Source organism: Python bivittatus, unplaced genomic scaffold, assembly GCF_059951505.1.
Source record: "Python bivittatus isolate LINGU-HERP-01145 unplaced genomic scaffold, Pbiv_v1 ctg000560_np1212, whole genome shotgun sequence".
Lineage (NCBI taxonomy): Eukaryota > Metazoa > Chordata > Lepidosauria > Squamata > Pythonidae > Python > Python bivittatus.
The window spans coordinates 6638559-6654909 of record NW_028277083.1 but is presented as its reverse complement, the minus strand read 5'-3'; the positions used below and the strand labels follow the sequence as shown (position 1 = coordinate 6654909).

Genomic DNA, 16351 nt, shown 5'->3' with positions numbered 1-16351 from the left:
AGTTGCAACATCTAGGTCGGTGTTTCTCAACCTGGCTGGGGAATTCTGGGAGTTGAAGTCCACGTGTCTTAAAGTTGCACAGGTTGAAAAACACTCGTCTAGGTTTTCCACGTGGCCCACTCCAGCTGTAGATAGCTCCACAGCTTAGTTGCTCAATGGCACCCTTTCTTGAGCTCTTGAAGTCAAAAACATTTGCCTAATCAACTCCAACACATCAGGCTATGTTTTTAAGGAGAGGAGAGCAAATGTGCTTCAGAGCCACGGGCGACATGATCCTGCCTCGCCATCTCTCTTGTTTAATTACACAAACGCTCTGCAACCTCGATGTGGTGCATCATCTGCAGGGGCCCTTTCGGAATTTAGGAAGCTCAGCCGTTGACTGTGCAGCATCGCTGGGGCAACCTCACCCCTTCGCTCTCCCATCTCCCCCTTCCAAGCCCAGATTCTTCCTCCCTCTCTCTGCCATCCGGTGCTGATTCTAGCCTTCAAGAGCACCTCTTAACCAAAGTGGGATCTTGCTCCTTTTTCATTAGCCTCTTTCCATTTCAGGGGCAGGGCACACGGTAGGATTACCTAGATCGTTTGAGGAGAGGAGAAGACCCACCCCTCCATTCTTGTTCCTCAGACATCACCCAGAAGCCGACCTCCCTGCTTCGATTCTCTCTTCCCCACCTTCGGTAACGTTCAAAGGAGTGGTGCAGAAACACGACTGCTGAAACCATTTTCGATCAGGGTGGGTCACAAGAAAGCAAGCAACCCATTTGTTTTTTTTGTTTGTTTTTTTTTTTGTCCTAGTCTGAGTTTCCTTTTGGAAATGCCTAAGAAAAGGGGAGAACCAGCTAACCAATATACCCTACAAGCCGGCCTTGTAGAAAGCTTTAGCCAGGGACACTTAGCTATCTTTTACAAACAGCCTTGAGCTAACATTGTGATGCTATCGGCAAAAAAGGAGTAGCGGAGGGATTTGCGTACTCTCTGCTGAATAGGCAGCCAGCGTGGATGGACCCCCAATTCACGTGAAGCTCCTTCAAGGGGCACGAAGAAAATCGGTCTTGTCCACCTTGACAAATACTCACTACAATAATAAAGGACTGTCTAGGGGGTTACAAGCTTTCGCCATAGGAGAATGACTTCTTTCATGCCCTAAAATAAAAAAAAATCACACGTGGCAACGTTTCCCGTGCCACCGCCTACAAAACCGGAGAAGCACATTTGCCGAAAAGTCCCACCATGATCACCGTGCCCATAACCGTAAGGAATACATGCTCATTCACTCCGATCCTGGAGCGCGTCTTGTACGTGAATGGACGTTTTCACCCTCCTGCAGGAGTTTGTGAGAGCCACGTGGCTGCAGCAGCCTGAATGCCTAAACCTTTGGCTTTAATGTGAAATTGAATCATTTCTTGGAGGGAAGCGGGAGGGAAAAATATCCCCGTGATTATTTTTTTAAAAAGGGGGGGTGGGGGGAGGGCGGTAAGGAAAAATCGATACTTGCTTTAAATAGAATTGCAAAGCGTGCAGTATTAATTTATAGCAGAAAGGCCATATCTTGTAAACTGTATATAAAAGTTTTTTGTTTGTTTGTTTTTTTAAATGGTGCAAATGTCTGTCGATTTTCTGTCTGTTGCATTGGGGGATTGGGGAGGGGTGGGAAGAAATCTGATCTCTGTGTGTGTGTGTGTGTGGGTGCGCGTGTGCGTGTGCACTTCTTTTCACTACTGGCGGCCTTCCCAAATCCAACTTGTGCAGAGCACCTGGTTTGAGAAGGCAGCCTGTAAGAGCTTTGGAGTAAAGTGTGCTATGGAATATGCCTCACTCCTCTTGCCCTGGGGTATTTTTATAAACATGTTTTACCTGGCTTTGAAATGCCTGCGCCCTGAATTTGGTTCGGCTTGCATTAACTACTTCGTCCAAAGCAATTCATATTAACGGAGGTGCGGGGGGAAAGGTTCATACCAAGCCTTTGAAAACTGCCTGATGGGTTTTAAAGGCAGTTCATGAACATTATTTCGGGTGTGTGGAGTTAGTAGATGTCTTGGGGTGGGGAAGGGGGATTTTTTTTTTTTTAACCTCCCAGCTATGGTTCAATGAGATTTTTCTTTGCGCATTCATTTTTGACAAACTGGTATGATTCTTCTCTATGCAGCCAAGGGTTTTTCACACACTAAGGTTTTCTTTTTTTAGCATTATTTTTTCTCCACCCATCACAGTGTCAAAAGTTGGATTAGTCTGCAAACAAACCTGGTTTTTCTTGCAGTGTCTAATCCTATTGGCATTCAAGACATTTTTGTGGTGGTAGGAAGACTGGTATCTGTCCAGAACTCTCAGTAACTCTGGCCAGGATGGATCTGGTGAAGGTTGCTGAGAATTGGCGTTCAACAACATCTGGAAAACCATAAATTCCTCTTCATTATTTAAATCCTCCTTTTGAGGGTCCTTTTTTGGGGGGAGCGAGTTTGAGCCAACCTTCTCCCACCTGGACTTTTCTAGAGAGTTGGCATGCAGCTTCCACCATTGTTAGGAAGCACGGCTGCTGGACAGGCTGATGGGAGGTGTAGTATAAGGTTCAAGAAAGCCAGTTTTTTGCTTTATTTGGCAAGTCTAGCCACTTGCATCTGATGTAAGTTTATAGCAGTTAAGGCTCATTTAGGCATTTTCTTGCAAATTTCACTTTCTGGGGTTTTATGGAGAAGCTCAGCTTCTTTTCCCCACCCCTCAGCTGCTGTTCAATTTGCTGTTTAAAAGTATGGAAGCCTTGTGAAGGATACAGAAATGGAAGGAAATGACATTTCAGTGAGATTTGCCTCCCTTGGGCTTAGTGATGGTGTGTCCCCCTCTGCCTTCCACTGCACCCCCTCCTGCAACTCTAAAACAACCGTTTTCTAATTGGTAAGGGCATTTTTTTTCTTTGTTTTGTTTTGCAGTTAATTTCCCAACAAATTGTTAATAAAAACTGTATAAAGCGGACATGATTTTCCTCACTTGTATTTTTGTTATTGAACAAGTTTATCAAAATAAATTCTCTACTGAAAGAAATCAAACTGGCTTGATTTGATTTTTTTTAAAAAAAAAACTTTCTAGAGCCAAGAGCTGTTTGCGGCAAGGACTGAAGTTCTTTGGGGAGCCAAAGCTTTAAAATACCCAAGCTAAGAGCTTTCTGACAAAATTCAGTAGCGGGGCACGAGTGCTTTAAAACTCCCAATTATGTAAGCTTCTGGTTTTTTGTTTTTTTTTTAAAGATGGGTTTCCGGTTTCCAGTAAGAATCATCACTGTATTTATTACAAAAAAAAAATAACAACCCAAAGCCGTCCTCGGATACAAATAAGGCTTCCTTCCTTCCCCCCATCCCCAGTATCTAAGATCTCTTCCACAGATTGGGGAAAATAGAGCTATGCCACTCAGAGTCACCTGTGTGAGATGAACGGCTATATAAATCTGATAAATAAATGTGGTATAGTCCTCTTAGGACCATCTTCGCTTCAGGCAAAGGTCTACAACGAACAGCCTCTCAAGGCCCTTAAAAATCTCGGATGCCGCCCCCGAACACCCCCAAAACCCGCCACCACAATCCTTAATGAGGCCAAAACCATGTTAAACAGATACCTGGAAAGTCCGGTTCATTTTCTTCCGTTTAAAAGGAAAGGAAACGAACACAAACCTTGGCCCTGTCGGTGGCCCCTGCGACTGCCTGCTTTGCAGGAAGGGTGGCCCTTGAGTCCCCAACCGTGAGCCACCCCGGGTTTCAAGCAGTGCCCCCTAAGCTTTTGACGAGAGTGGACTTTTTTAAAAAAAAAAAAAGTGCCAATACTGTATGCAAAGGATTACATGGTGCAGGGAGGGCTGAGTACAGAAAAAGGACTTCACGTGCCTTCCTTGTGGTGCACGGGGATATTTTGGCTGTCCCGCTGGTGTTTCTCCGGCCCTTGGAGACTTGCAAAACGGCCTTTCTGCTGTTCATCTGCCCAGCCCTTCCTTCCTTCCCTCCCTGATGGGAATGGTTGCTTCCGTTGCTATTGGAGATGGAAAACACAGGGCAAGCCAGAGACTATTCCAAAAGGCCTGAGAAGCATCAGCTGCGCATGGGAGAGGTGCAAAAAACATGGCAGATATCTGGTGAGTCCCAGATCTCGGGACATCCTCTGGGGATGATGGGGTGGGAAGAAGCCAGCTGGGAGTTGGGAAGGGCTGTGTGTGAGGACTCCATTAAAAAAAACCAAAAAAAACCCCCAACTGTTCTCTAGATCAGTGTTTCTCAACCTGGACAACTTGAAGATGTGTGGCCTTCAACTCCCAGAATTCCCCAGCCAGCAAAATGCTGGCTGGGGAATTCTGGGAGTTGAAGGCCACACAACTTCAATTTGCCCAGGTTGAGCAACGCTGGTCTACAAGGATCAATGCAGCCGTGTGCCCGAGCTGGCCTGCCACTGCGGTTATAGGCAGATCGTGGAGGCAGAAGCATCTGTGGGATCCAAGAAACTAAAAAAAATGGGAATTCAGGGTCCGCTCCTTCCGTAGGTGCGGCCGACGTTACGACTTGCACACAAAAAGAGCAGGGCTTGGGTACGGTGACCCTATTTTCTTGGGGAAAAAAATAAAGGACCAACCTGAGAAGGGGGCAAATCTGGAAGAGTTTCTTCCGGATAAAACATTGTATGGGCTGAGTCATCTAGTGAACTAAGTGCTGAAATGGGGACTTAACCAGTCGGGGGCTTTCCTTTCAAGAAACATTTGGCAAAACCCTGATGCAACTGATGTTGATTTGTGAACTAACTGCTGCCGGTTGCTATGTTGGTCCGTTCTTGTCGTCTTTTTCCGAAAAGGAAGCAACATCTTGCTGACACTTAGAAGATGGCGTAATTCCCAACCCACAGGATTTTATGGAACAATATACCATTCCTGTGCTTCTCGGCATGGTGGATTTAAAATATTTATATCTCACTTTTTAGCTGGAAAAGCTCCTGAACGGCTGATGTACAGTCATGGGGGAAAAACATAAGTTTGCTTATAAAGTTGGGTTTAAAAGATTGACATAGAGCAGTGTTTTTCAAACTTGGCATTTTAACATGTAGGGACTTCAACTCCCAGAATTCCCCAAGGGGGAATTCTGGGAGTTGAAGTCCATACATCTTAATGTTGTCAAGTTTGAAAAACACTGATAATAGAGGCAGTGGGTAGGAAAGGAGGCAAACATTTCTGGACACCAATATGTCTGGAAAAGCAGCTGTATAGAGTTTGCAGAAAAAAGATCAGATGTGAACCACGGTCTCCTGACCTCTATCTCTTCTATGCAATTTTACAGAGTTTTTTTTTTTCTTTTCTGCAACATGGTAAGCTGTGTTGAGTGAACACCAAACCCAAGCCGTTGATTCAGACAGCTAGTTGAGAGGGCAGTAGTTTACGCCAAAACAGTCCTAGCTATGAAGTAGCCTCCTGTTCAGCAGCCTGGCCAAATTACAGGTGGATGCTAAGTGAAACCCTTGTGATAGGCAAAGTGGAAATTGAGTGCTTAGAACTGAGACGATGATTTTTCACTTGTATTTTATTGTGCTGGATGTAAGCCACCCAGAATATACAGTGGTACCTCTAGTTATGAATGCCCCTACTTACGAATTTTTCGAGATACGACCAGCTCCGGCCCCAAAAATTTACCTCGACTTGCGAACTCGCCTCGACTTACGAACCGGATCCGTGGCCATTTTCCGCCCGTCCACATGGTCCGCGGCCATTTTCCGCCCATTCCACGTGGTCCGCGGCCATTTTTCTGCCCATTCCACGTGGTCCGCGGCCATTTTTACGCCCCTGATGCGTGGTCCGCGGACGCCAGAACGGATTAACGGTAATTACATTGAACCTTATGGGAAAATGTGCCTCGTGTTGCAACCAATTCGAGTTGCAACCAGAGTCACGGAACGGATTAAATTCGAGGTTCCACTGTATAATGAATTGGGCAGCATGCAAGCTTATGAACTATGTCCTGTGTGATTTCCTTAACGACCAAGTGATTCATTTAGGAGCACAGTGATTTGCTTAATGACCACTGCAAAAAAGGTCATAAAATCGGGCGTGACTCACTTAACAACTGCCTCACTTAACAATGAATTTTCCGGCCCCTATTGTCATCGTTAAATGAGGTCTACCTGTACGTGCTATTAAGTTCCATGGGACGTTCTCCTAGTTCAGTGGGCATAACATTGCCATTTTAGCTCTTTTTTCCCAGTTCCCATCGCCTTACATTTTTGTCTATTTTCAGACAAAAATAAAGTCACGGGTTTATTTCTGAATTTGGTACCTTCAGACATTAGATGTGTATGATGGCAGTTTCACTAAACAGTGTAGTCATTTTTGACTTAGTGGGAGATTGAATCCAGCTTTTTTCTTTTTTCTTTTGGTAAATCACAGTTTCTAGCTTAATGCATTACATAGCCCCAGCCTATCGTGATTTGTTCAATAAAAGATGATGAAGGCCAAGTGTTGTGCAAACCTGGTCTCCAGCACTCATCGTGCTGCGTGACAAGATGGTTATTTTTGCAGTGCAAATCCAGAATCAAAGGCAACATCACCAAAAAGGTGCAGACCTTGGCAGAATGTCCTTATCACTGATTCTGTGGATGATAATGGATTACTAGTGACCAACATTAACCAAACTCAGGATTTAATGGTAAGTTAATCTTTCTGTTAATGATCAATAGAAGTACATGTAGGCTGTACTATATGGGGAAACTAGAAACTGGTTTAGGGAGACGCACATGTGCACTCTCAAACTGTACTCTAACTGTAGTTAGAGAGGACAGACTTAGCTTGCATTTAAATGTGAATTTATCCAATTTCACATTTTGTGCAAACCGAAACTCCGTTATTAGCGGAAATTCCCACCTCCGATCTCACTGTGCTTTTGACCAATTAAAAAAAAAAAAAGATTTATGGTGAGAAAAATGTAGAAATTTCTAAAAATAATATAGAAAAATGCAGTATAGGGAGAGAAAGGATCACAAAAAAAAACAGCGTCCGGTAGGCCAGATGCCAAAACGCATGTTTCATGTCCAAAAATACAATACACGATTTAGTGTAAACCTTAAAAACAAAACCAAAAAACTGAAGCTAGTACAGGATGACCCAAACTTACACTTAGAGAAATGAGGATGGACAGAAACTAAAATGAGAAATGTCCTTGCTTAGGATAGATTTACGGAAGAAGACTGAAATATTTCATCCTCATACATTTCATGCAGGCTCTGAAAAACTGATTCTGGAAGTTTGGATCAATCACTGTAGGAAGCTGTGGGCTTGACCATCAGAGATGAATTCTTATTGATTCATGAATGTTCATCTCCATACAGTCCCACAATTGAAATCACAATTGATGCTTTCCTACACTGCCCTGGAAATCATAAAAACGTTGTGGGCTTATTCTTGCCTTGACTCTTGTTCCTGATTTGTCCACAGCGACTCAAGAACTCAGAGGTGCTGTTTGCTAATTTAAAAGCCACCGACGACTGGATTCAGGTCTACAGCTTGGAAAACATGCAACTCTCGCTTGGGGATTTGATAAAGAAAGGCAATGCTACAAAGTAAGTCTGAGGCTGTCTCGTTTTCAGTTGCTTGGGTCTCCTCTTCGTTCACCGTGGGATGTTTTCTTTTAGGGTTTCAAGCAATGCGGTGGAGCACATGGAGTTTACCCAAGAGGCTGTCAACAATTTTGAATCTCAGTTGAGAATGTGAGTACCCAGCCATATGTTGCTCACCTGTGATGGAATGGAATTATGAAGGCCAGGCTCAGGGAGATAAACATTTTCTTAGCTCACCAGAACAGCGTGGGAGGAACTAGAGGATGAGACTGGCACTTCCCTGAGGAATTCACACTGTTGTGGCTGGAGGACTTTGGGAGCTGGGGTTTTAGTCTGGGAAGATTGATGTCAGGCCTAGCCCAAGGAACTCCAAGAGACAATGCGAATTCAGTCCAGCTATGTTTATTAGCTACAACTTGTAGCAAGAATCTTCCCAGACTGAAACCCCAGCTCCCAAAGTCATCCAGCCACAACAGTGTGAATTCCTCAGGGAGGTGCCAGTCTCATCCTCTTGTTCCTCCCACGCTGTTCTGGTGAGCTAAGAAAATGTTTATCGCCCTGAGATTGGCCTTCATAATTCCATTCCATCACATCACCCAACCCCATGTTCTCTCTTACGTTGCCGAAGAACTTGCTTTAGCCGAAACCAGCTACAGGCTGTCCTCGTTTAGCGACCACAGTCGGGACTGGCAACTCAGCCATTAAGTGAAGCAGTTGCTAAGTGAAACTGTGACTGTGCTTATGATCTTACTTCAGCGTTCCCTGGCTTTACCGACCTGCAAAGGTCGTAAATGCGAGGATTGGTTGTAAATTTACCTTTTTATCACTGTCATAACTGCAAACAGTTGCTAAACGAGGCAATCGCTAAACAAGGACTGCCTGTATACCCTCTTTTTTAGAATATCCTCTCTAGCTGAGAAACCAAGGAAACCTTTGCTTTTTAACATCTGATCAGAAGCAGGTGGGGCAGAAACTGGAGAATGCAGAGAATGCAGCTCTGCAAGTTTTGAACAAAATCTTCCTTTGAGGGCAACCTAAAATAAAATTCCCCATGTTCTCCCCATTTCAAAGAATGCTCTTTTACAGTGCTTCTGGTGGAGATTTCAGTCTGAAAAGGAGTGGAAGAATGGAAAATATTCCTTATTTTGAGAACCTGAAAGGTTTTCACCCCTCAGCTTCCTGTTTCGATGCCTCTTTTCCATTGTATCAACTATTGTCAGTAGCCTTTGAGATTCACAACACCAACAAACTGAACTGTCTGGTTGTGCCTGGGAGAACATTGTTAGTCTTCATCTTCACTCCCAAAATTAAAGTTGCCAAGTTTGAGAAAAATTGCTCTCTAGATCAGTGTTTCTCAACCTTACTTTAAGACGTGTGGAGCATGCTGGCTGGAGAATTCTGGGACTTGAAGTCCACACGTCTTAAAGTTGCCAAGGTTGAGAAGCACTGGTTGAGATGGATCTTTTCAGCCAATTCTTTTGACTGTTCCCCCCAAAATTATGGTTTAAATCAGTATTCCCCAACCTTTTCAGATGCGTTGAACTTGAAGGGCTTGGGCTGCTGGGGGATCATGGGAATTCAAGTTCAACTGGAGGGTATTAATTCAGGGAAGGTGCCAGTTTACCATAAGAAATATGTAAGCTCCTTGCTGATAGCATTACAATAAAATGTATTACCTATATTTGTGGGGGGGGGGATTACGTTCATCCACAGAGCTATCGATCTATATGACAAGCGAATGCACTGGCTTCTGAAGGGCAGCAGGAAGGTAATGTTTAAAAAAATGTTAAATGTTACTTCCAATATTAGAGACATTATGTCTGTGAGAGCAAATGTTCACCTTTGGAACTCATTGCCACAGGATTTTGTCTGGCCTTCTGTATATTTTTGTTCTGGTGGTTGGCCAGAAAATACAGCCCCATCTCTTAACTATCATGGATGGATTTTTGCCATGGGCTGCTGAGATTTCTACCTGGTTATTGTTATTATTTGAGATTATGTTGTTAATTAAGAGAAAGGTGATGCTAATAGGAGGCTTACATTCTCACTAAGCCATAATCTAATTTGATTGTTTTGGGCTTAGAATGTTACATGATTCTGCTTTTTCTGGTTTGCAAACCAGGGTTGATAACACAGTTTGCAAACCCAACCTAATGCCTTGCAAACTATTGTGGCTTATTTGACAAAGCACATTTAAACAAACAGTGGCTTGGTGTGAGGCCTGAGCCCAACTACTTTGTTGCAAACCATCCAGACCATTTGCTTGATTTGATCTGGAAAAGAGTGATTGAATAACTCACAATTGGCTGAAGTCACATAACAGCACTGTTAGAAATCATAGTTTATAAGTACAGCGGCAGGATTCACACAATATCCTAAGCCAGAAGCAAGCATTATGGTTTAGGAACAATGTGTGAAACTAAACTATATCTGAGTAGAAGAGAATATAATCATCTGAGTTTATCTCTTTATAAACTAAGTTTAGAGCATCGTATAAAACCATCTGTATTTTTACAGATTTCATTCTGGCAGTCACCAAGGTTTGTTTATGTAGGGTATTTAGAAACTCTCCTGTAGTGTGACTCACTATACAATTCAACAAAGATCCTAATGTTTTAAGATCTTTCAGGTTCTTTTCATTTTTTTCTTCTCCCAGTCTAGATGTTTGGTGTTATTCAAGGAAGCAAACTTGGAGTTCTGATTGAAATGTCCAACGTCAGTTGTGGACTGAGGCTACAAGAACTCCAAATGGATCTTCTGGTAAGTATTACTAGGGCCCATGCTGGCTCTCACCATGGAAGGTGGTGATCAAGTTGTGAGCAGAGAGGGACTTCAGGAGTTGTTTCTGTGTTTTCCTGCTTGGTTGCAGGTCTGGTTGCTTTGCACTGTGCTTGCTGGGTTATAGACCAGTGGTCCATTCAATACTGTATTGTTGACAACATCTGTTAGTGGCAGCCTCATGGAGGTGATCATGAGTATGTTGTAAGAGTTGGGTCTTCTTGTCTTCTGTGATCAACCTGAGCTGTGGTTGTTTTCCTTTCAGTCATTAATTGATGAACAACTGCGTTACATGAAGAAACTCTACTTCATTTCATTTGGAGTTGAAATCTCAGCTCTGTGGGAGGGACCCCGAGCAATTGAGGGGGATAGGTAAGTGTGCTGTTTGTCTCTGGAAGTTTCAGATTTTTGTTCATCTTGCTGGAATTGTACATCCTCTATTTTCCTTTTTGAAATTCCTGGCTGGTTGTACTGTTATTGATACTGGTGCATGCTTGCAGGAAACACTTTTAGTAGAAGAGGAATTCTATTGTTGTCATTGCTCTGCTACAATTTTACTGCACAATTTTATCACGCACAAATTTGCATTTACTGGTTGACTTTCACATTCACTAACCACATTTACCGGTTGACTTTCACCATTTTAATTGTTTGGAATTGGTTGTTAGATATGTGTTTTGTTGACAGGCACATTATTATTGTTATTTAAGCCCAAAAAGGGAACCCAGTCTGATTGTTCTGTATAACTCCTGGCTTGTTTCTAAATTGGCGTGCAGTAAAATTCACCTTCCTTCTTTTTTTCCCTAGATTGAATGAAGCAAGGCAGTGGGTCCAGCAGCTAAAACCCAGCAGAGGCTGCAATTTGCTAAAAGCTTTGAAGACAGTCTTGGCAATGAGAGAGCTGGATTCAGTGCTGATCATTGTAGGAAGCTGGTAGGTCATCTGTTGAAAGGCAAATGTTGTCTTTGGTTTAAATGCAGTCTAAGACCTCAAGGCACAAGACTCAGCAATGTGGCTTGAAGGATGTCTATCTCTGAGACAGTCTTGGATAGAAGAACATTTGAGCAACATCATCATATCATGTCTCCTTGAATTTCCATATGGATAAAAAGCAGGAAATGAAGCAAACCATGAAGGAAACACTGTGTGGTTTTGAGCATCCAAGTCATTTGGTTTGATTCAGCACCACATGGCTTTGCATGAAAATACCCTGGAGATAATTCATTTTTACATGGGGAGTATACTTCAGCAAGGTCTTTCAGTTAGCTTGGTCAACCCTGGAAGGATACAGACAGGCTGGGATGTTCAAATTCTCTTTATAGTGTCAAGTAGGAGAGGGAAACCTGCCAGCCTCCAAATATTTGGTGAACTACAGCTCCCAGCATGCTTCACCACTGGCTATGATGGCTGGGGATGCTGGATGCTGAGTTCAGCCACATGTAGAAAGCCATCAGTGTCCCTACCCTTGATCTGTGGGTTGGTTCTGCTTTATTCCTCCTGACCTGGTAGACCATATACTAGCTCTGTATGAATCATATGAGAGTTCTAATGGTGGCTTTAATTGTATTCCTTAATTTGATGGGAGTTTTCTCTTTCCTATCTCATAATTATAGATTGCCCTTCTCTCCCACCCCACCCCACCCCACCCCTTCCTACCCCTCCCCATCCGCTTTCCTTTCTTGTTTTCCAAAACAGTCCAGACCAGGCTTCAGAAATTTTGTCTGATTACATCCAACAACGTTCAGCAGGAAGACAAATGCTGGTCCATGCTGTGGCATACAATTGCAGCAGTGAAGTGCCTCCTGTGAGTCTCTCGGTTGTGGGAAGGGGAAGCGTAGCTCAGAGGCACACCGACAACTTTGTGTGCAGAACACACCAGATTAAACCCCCAGAATCTCCAATTTAAAGGAGCTAGGTAGCAAGTGAAGGGAGATAGGTTGTTCACCTGAGACACAGGAGATTCTTGCCAGCACAGGCAGTTCTAGGCTAAATGGAGAAATAAAGAATCAAAGGAGGAGCTTATGCTCTTTCTCCATGCAAGATGAACCATATTTTATTCTGCTTTGGTGTGCCAGGTCCATGTAACACACTAAGCCATAATGTGGGTTGTTTGGGTTTTGGCTTCATTGGGTGTATAAACCCAGTTTGTGGTTTATTCAAGAAACCATCAGATAGCAAATGGTGGCCTATCTGAACCCTGTTTTACTGAAAAAAGCATAGGCCATAATCTAGCCATAACAGCGAAATCATCCATTTTTGGATCAAAAGATGCTTTAAAACCGTTTAAACGGCCTTCTGATGAAGAATGGTGTGCAGTCCTGAATACACACGGCAGGGAGGAGTCAAATGACAAAACAAGCATAGTGACACAAGTTTTGCCCCTTTTGTACATGTGTCCTGATGTTGCCAAGACACTTTTTTTCTTGTGCATCAGGTGAAGCAGGAATAAATAACTGCTGCCCACAAATATGTGTGTACGTGTGCCTGTTCTTGGCAACGTTTTGGGGAGTTGGTTTGCCCTTGGCTTCTTCCCAGGGCTGAAAGAGAGAGATTGACCGAAAGTCACCTGGCCGACTTTGTGCCTAAGGTGTGTCCATTACTCACTGTCTCCCAGTTTCTAGCCCACGTCTTTAATCATTACATCAAACTGGCTCTCAGTCTACAAATTCAAATGCTGTAACACATCAGTGAATGCTCTTGAGGTGCTACAAAAATTTGGTTATTTTGCCTGCTGCTTACTTGTGAGAGAGTAATTTCTCAGGCTGGTAAGAAGTCTAGCAGCTGTTCCCAAAGCAATCAGCAGATGAAGACTGCCTTGCCGTCATAAAAAGGACACCAAAAAATGGGAGGAAATGGCTTAGACCAGTGTTTCTTAACCTTAGCAACTTTAAGATGGGTGGACTTCAACTCCCAGAGTTCTTTAAGTTGCATCTTAAAGTTGCCAAGGTTGAGAAATAGTGGCATAGACTTTTGCAACCATACATTAGCTATATATACTGTAGGTTTCTGATTTGAAAGTAACCTGCTGGAATTCTTATGCTGGAACCTTAGCTGTCCTTCTAATACCTATTTTAATCAGAACTCTACTTCTTCAGATTAAGTGCTGCTAGGAGGGAAGTCCAGCAATACTAATAGGGCTATTCTTCTAGAAGCACTTATGTCAAGAGCTGATATCAATAACAATTTAATTTATGTCTTTTCATTGTCTCTAGGGTTATCTTTGCACTTTATAAAATAGAACTGTTGTTGTCATTAATCAATGACTTTTGATTAATTTCATTCATTTAGGCCATTCTAAAGAGCTTGGCAGAAGAGGTGAGAGGCCACTACCATTGCTATTCAGGAAAGAGCGAGGTAGGGCTTTCAATTTCAGGTGTGTTACTTTAAAGTAGAGGTGCACAGTCTTAGGCCCTAGGGCTGCATTTGGCCCCCAAGCCTTTCAAAGATGTCTGAATTGTGATTTTTAAGGTGGCCAAAAGGAAAAACAATCTGTCTGTCTATCTGTCTGTCTATCTACTCATCTCTCTCTCTCTCTCTCTCTCTCTCTCTCATCTCTCTATGTATCCTCTCTCTCTCTCCATCCATCCACCCACCCAATTTATATAGGTGGTTATGCATGATTCTGGGCAGATGAAATTTGTTCAAATTTATTCAATTTCAATATACTTCTTTTCCTGGCCGCACTCTCTTCTTGGTTCAGGCCCCATCCATTCTCAGAGTGAACCTCCCATTACACCAGAAAGAACTGAAGTAGGTTCCATGGCCTGAGGAATATTACACCCCCCATATGAAAATGTGGTTACCAAGACTTGTAACAGCATCTCGACTCCTCTCTGCAGTTCTGTGCAAATGCAAAGCAAAATCGTAGAAATATAAAGATAAAACTGGGTCCTATTCTGATTCTGACCATTCCAAAAGTGAATAAATAATAACCATTCCAGGTTTTTTAATCTATTTTATTTATTGATCTCTTTATTTTATTACAATTTAAAAAAAACCCCAAAATACAAAATACCTAATAAAAAACCAGCATACATGCAAGGAATTAAAAACGATCTGTGTGTTTTTTAATTTCTTTTGGGTTGGCATCGTCTAATCAGAATTGCAACAGCACTGATATTCATCTGGTTCTTTGTGAGCAGCAAAAAGCGGATAGCTTGCTCAAGATCATAAGTGAAATCTATCAGGGCAAGATGGGTGACTCGCTTTTTAATTTAGTGAAAAATGTAAGTATCTGATTTCTTTTACATGCTTTATGGTGTGCTGTAGCCCAGCGCTAGGAGATCCTGTAATCATACATTATATTTCTGTTATGGTTGTATTGCACTGGATACAGCGGTTGCTTTTGTACACTGCTTGGAGTGGCTGAAGCAGTTTATAAATTTATAAATAAGTAACTGCCTACCTGTTGAGGAAATACAATATTGTTCCTATGGTGGTAATATGATAACTGAATAAGGACAGAGTTAAAAGAGTGCCCATACGTTATTTCTTAATGTTTAGGGAAGAACTAGTTTAGGTTTAGTTTATGACTTCTTCCCAAAATCAGGAGCAAATGATCCACGCTTAATTTAAAAAGCCAGGAGGTTTAGTCCAAGCTTTCCCACACTGATGCTTCTAAGGCAGTGTTTCTCAACCTTGGCGACTTTAAGATGTATGGACTTCAACTCCCAAAATTCTGGGAGTTGGAGTCCACGCATCTTAAAGTCACCAAGGTTGAGAAACACTGTTCTGAAGCATCTAATGTCACCTTCCAGTATTCCCAGACAGACACCATAGTAAATACCACTGGAAATTCTGAAAGTTTCATTCCAATACATCTGGAGATCACTGGGTTGGAGAAAGTTGGTAACCTTTGCCCGGTTATTCTCTTTCCTGGTCTAACTTAATTCACAGACTGGTGGTGAAGATGAAACAAGGCATTATGCACACCGTGAGAAGGGAAGGGTAATGGTCTGTGGGAATGACCCTGGGAGACAGGAGGAAGAGCCACAGACTAGGGGGGAGAGATGTACTTTCAGACTTGCAAGATTGATGTCAGCCTTGCGAGGTAGTCCAGACAAGAAGCACACCCAGAAGTACTAGCTCTACTTTATTGTAAGATTACATTAACAGAATCTTGTAAGTCTGGAAGTACATCTCTCCCCCCTCACCTTTACAGCTCAAGAAACTAGGGAGGGTCCCTTCTAAGGCATTTGCCATGTCCCCATTCCTTCTGCAGACTCAGCTGCCTCTTATCTGACCGTTGCCTAATCTGCAGCTCTTCCTCCTCTCTCCCAAGGTCATTCCCACATACCATTACATGATGCGGGGAAAAGAAACGATACAAGTAAATATGTAGAGATTATTAAAAAAAACACTTTTAGTAGCCCCCCCTTTAATTAAAATCTTGTGGTAGTTGAGTATTCAACGGGAACAAGAATACACTGTTTTTTACAGAGGACATTTTGACTATATCTCTGCTTAGAGTTCAATGGAGCGTGTAAAGTCTTCATCTCTGGTGCAGCTATCCAAACCTCCCCAGCACGAACGCCTTCTTGCAATCCAAATCCCTAACTTCTTGGCCAAAACCTCTGCAGAATGGTTAAAAACGAATGGCTTGCAAGGTAGGTAAGGTTTCCCTCTGGAATGGTACCAGCTCAGCCCAAAGGCCTCAGTTGCTGGACTCATGTTTCTTTCTTTCTTGCCGCAGCCAAGAAGCTCAGCCTTTATCAAGTGTTAGCACCCAATGCTTTTTCGCCTGTAGAAGAATTTGTGCCTGTACTTCAAAAAACGGTATCATCTACTTTGCACGGGGTAAGTCAAGGGGAACTGATTTTGTTTCTTTGTTGGGGGATTGTGGAAGTCATTCATTCCTGGGACAAACCAGCAGGGAAGTTGAATCCTAGAAATTATTATCCACTAATTTTGTGTAATGGTATGTGGGAAAGACCTTGGGAGACAGGGCCAAGAGACGCTGCCAAGGGAACGGTCAGATAAGAGACAGCATAGCCCTCAGCTGGACAGT

General features: G+C 42.9%; 1 protein-coding gene across 4 annotated transcripts in view; it reads left to right on the top strand.

Moving 5' to 3' along the window:
- The first annotated feature begins 4024 nt into the window (after window positions 1-4024).
- Window positions 4025-16351, top strand: part of VWA3A (von Willebrand factor A domain containing 3A) — a 41261-nt gene continuing 28934 nt past the window's right edge. For all 4 annotated transcript variants that reach the window (XM_088148088.1, XM_088148090.1, XM_015887522.3 and 1 more), the window contains exons 1-13: window positions 4025-4114; window positions 6533-6659; window positions 7445-7569; window positions 7642-7716; window positions 9280-9334; window positions 10228-10326; window positions 10610-10716; window positions 11152-11277; window positions 12040-12148; window positions 13633-13698; window positions 14445-14570; window positions 15812-15950; window positions 16037-16140. In XM_088148088.1, coding sequence (XP_088004214.1) covers window positions 4101-4114; window positions 6533-6659; window positions 7445-7569; window positions 7642-7716; window positions 9280-9334; window positions 10228-10326; window positions 10610-10716; window positions 11152-11277; window positions 12040-12148; window positions 13633-13698; window positions 14445-14570; window positions 15812-15950; window positions 16037-16140 — 1272 coding nt within the window. In that variant the 5' untranslated portion in view covers window positions 4025-4100. The remainder of the gene's footprint in view (window positions 4115-6532; window positions 6660-7444; window positions 7570-7641; window positions 7717-9279; window positions 9335-10227; window positions 10327-10609; window positions 10717-11151; window positions 11278-12039; window positions 12149-13632; window positions 13699-14444; window positions 14571-15811; window positions 15951-16036; window positions 16141-16351) is intronic.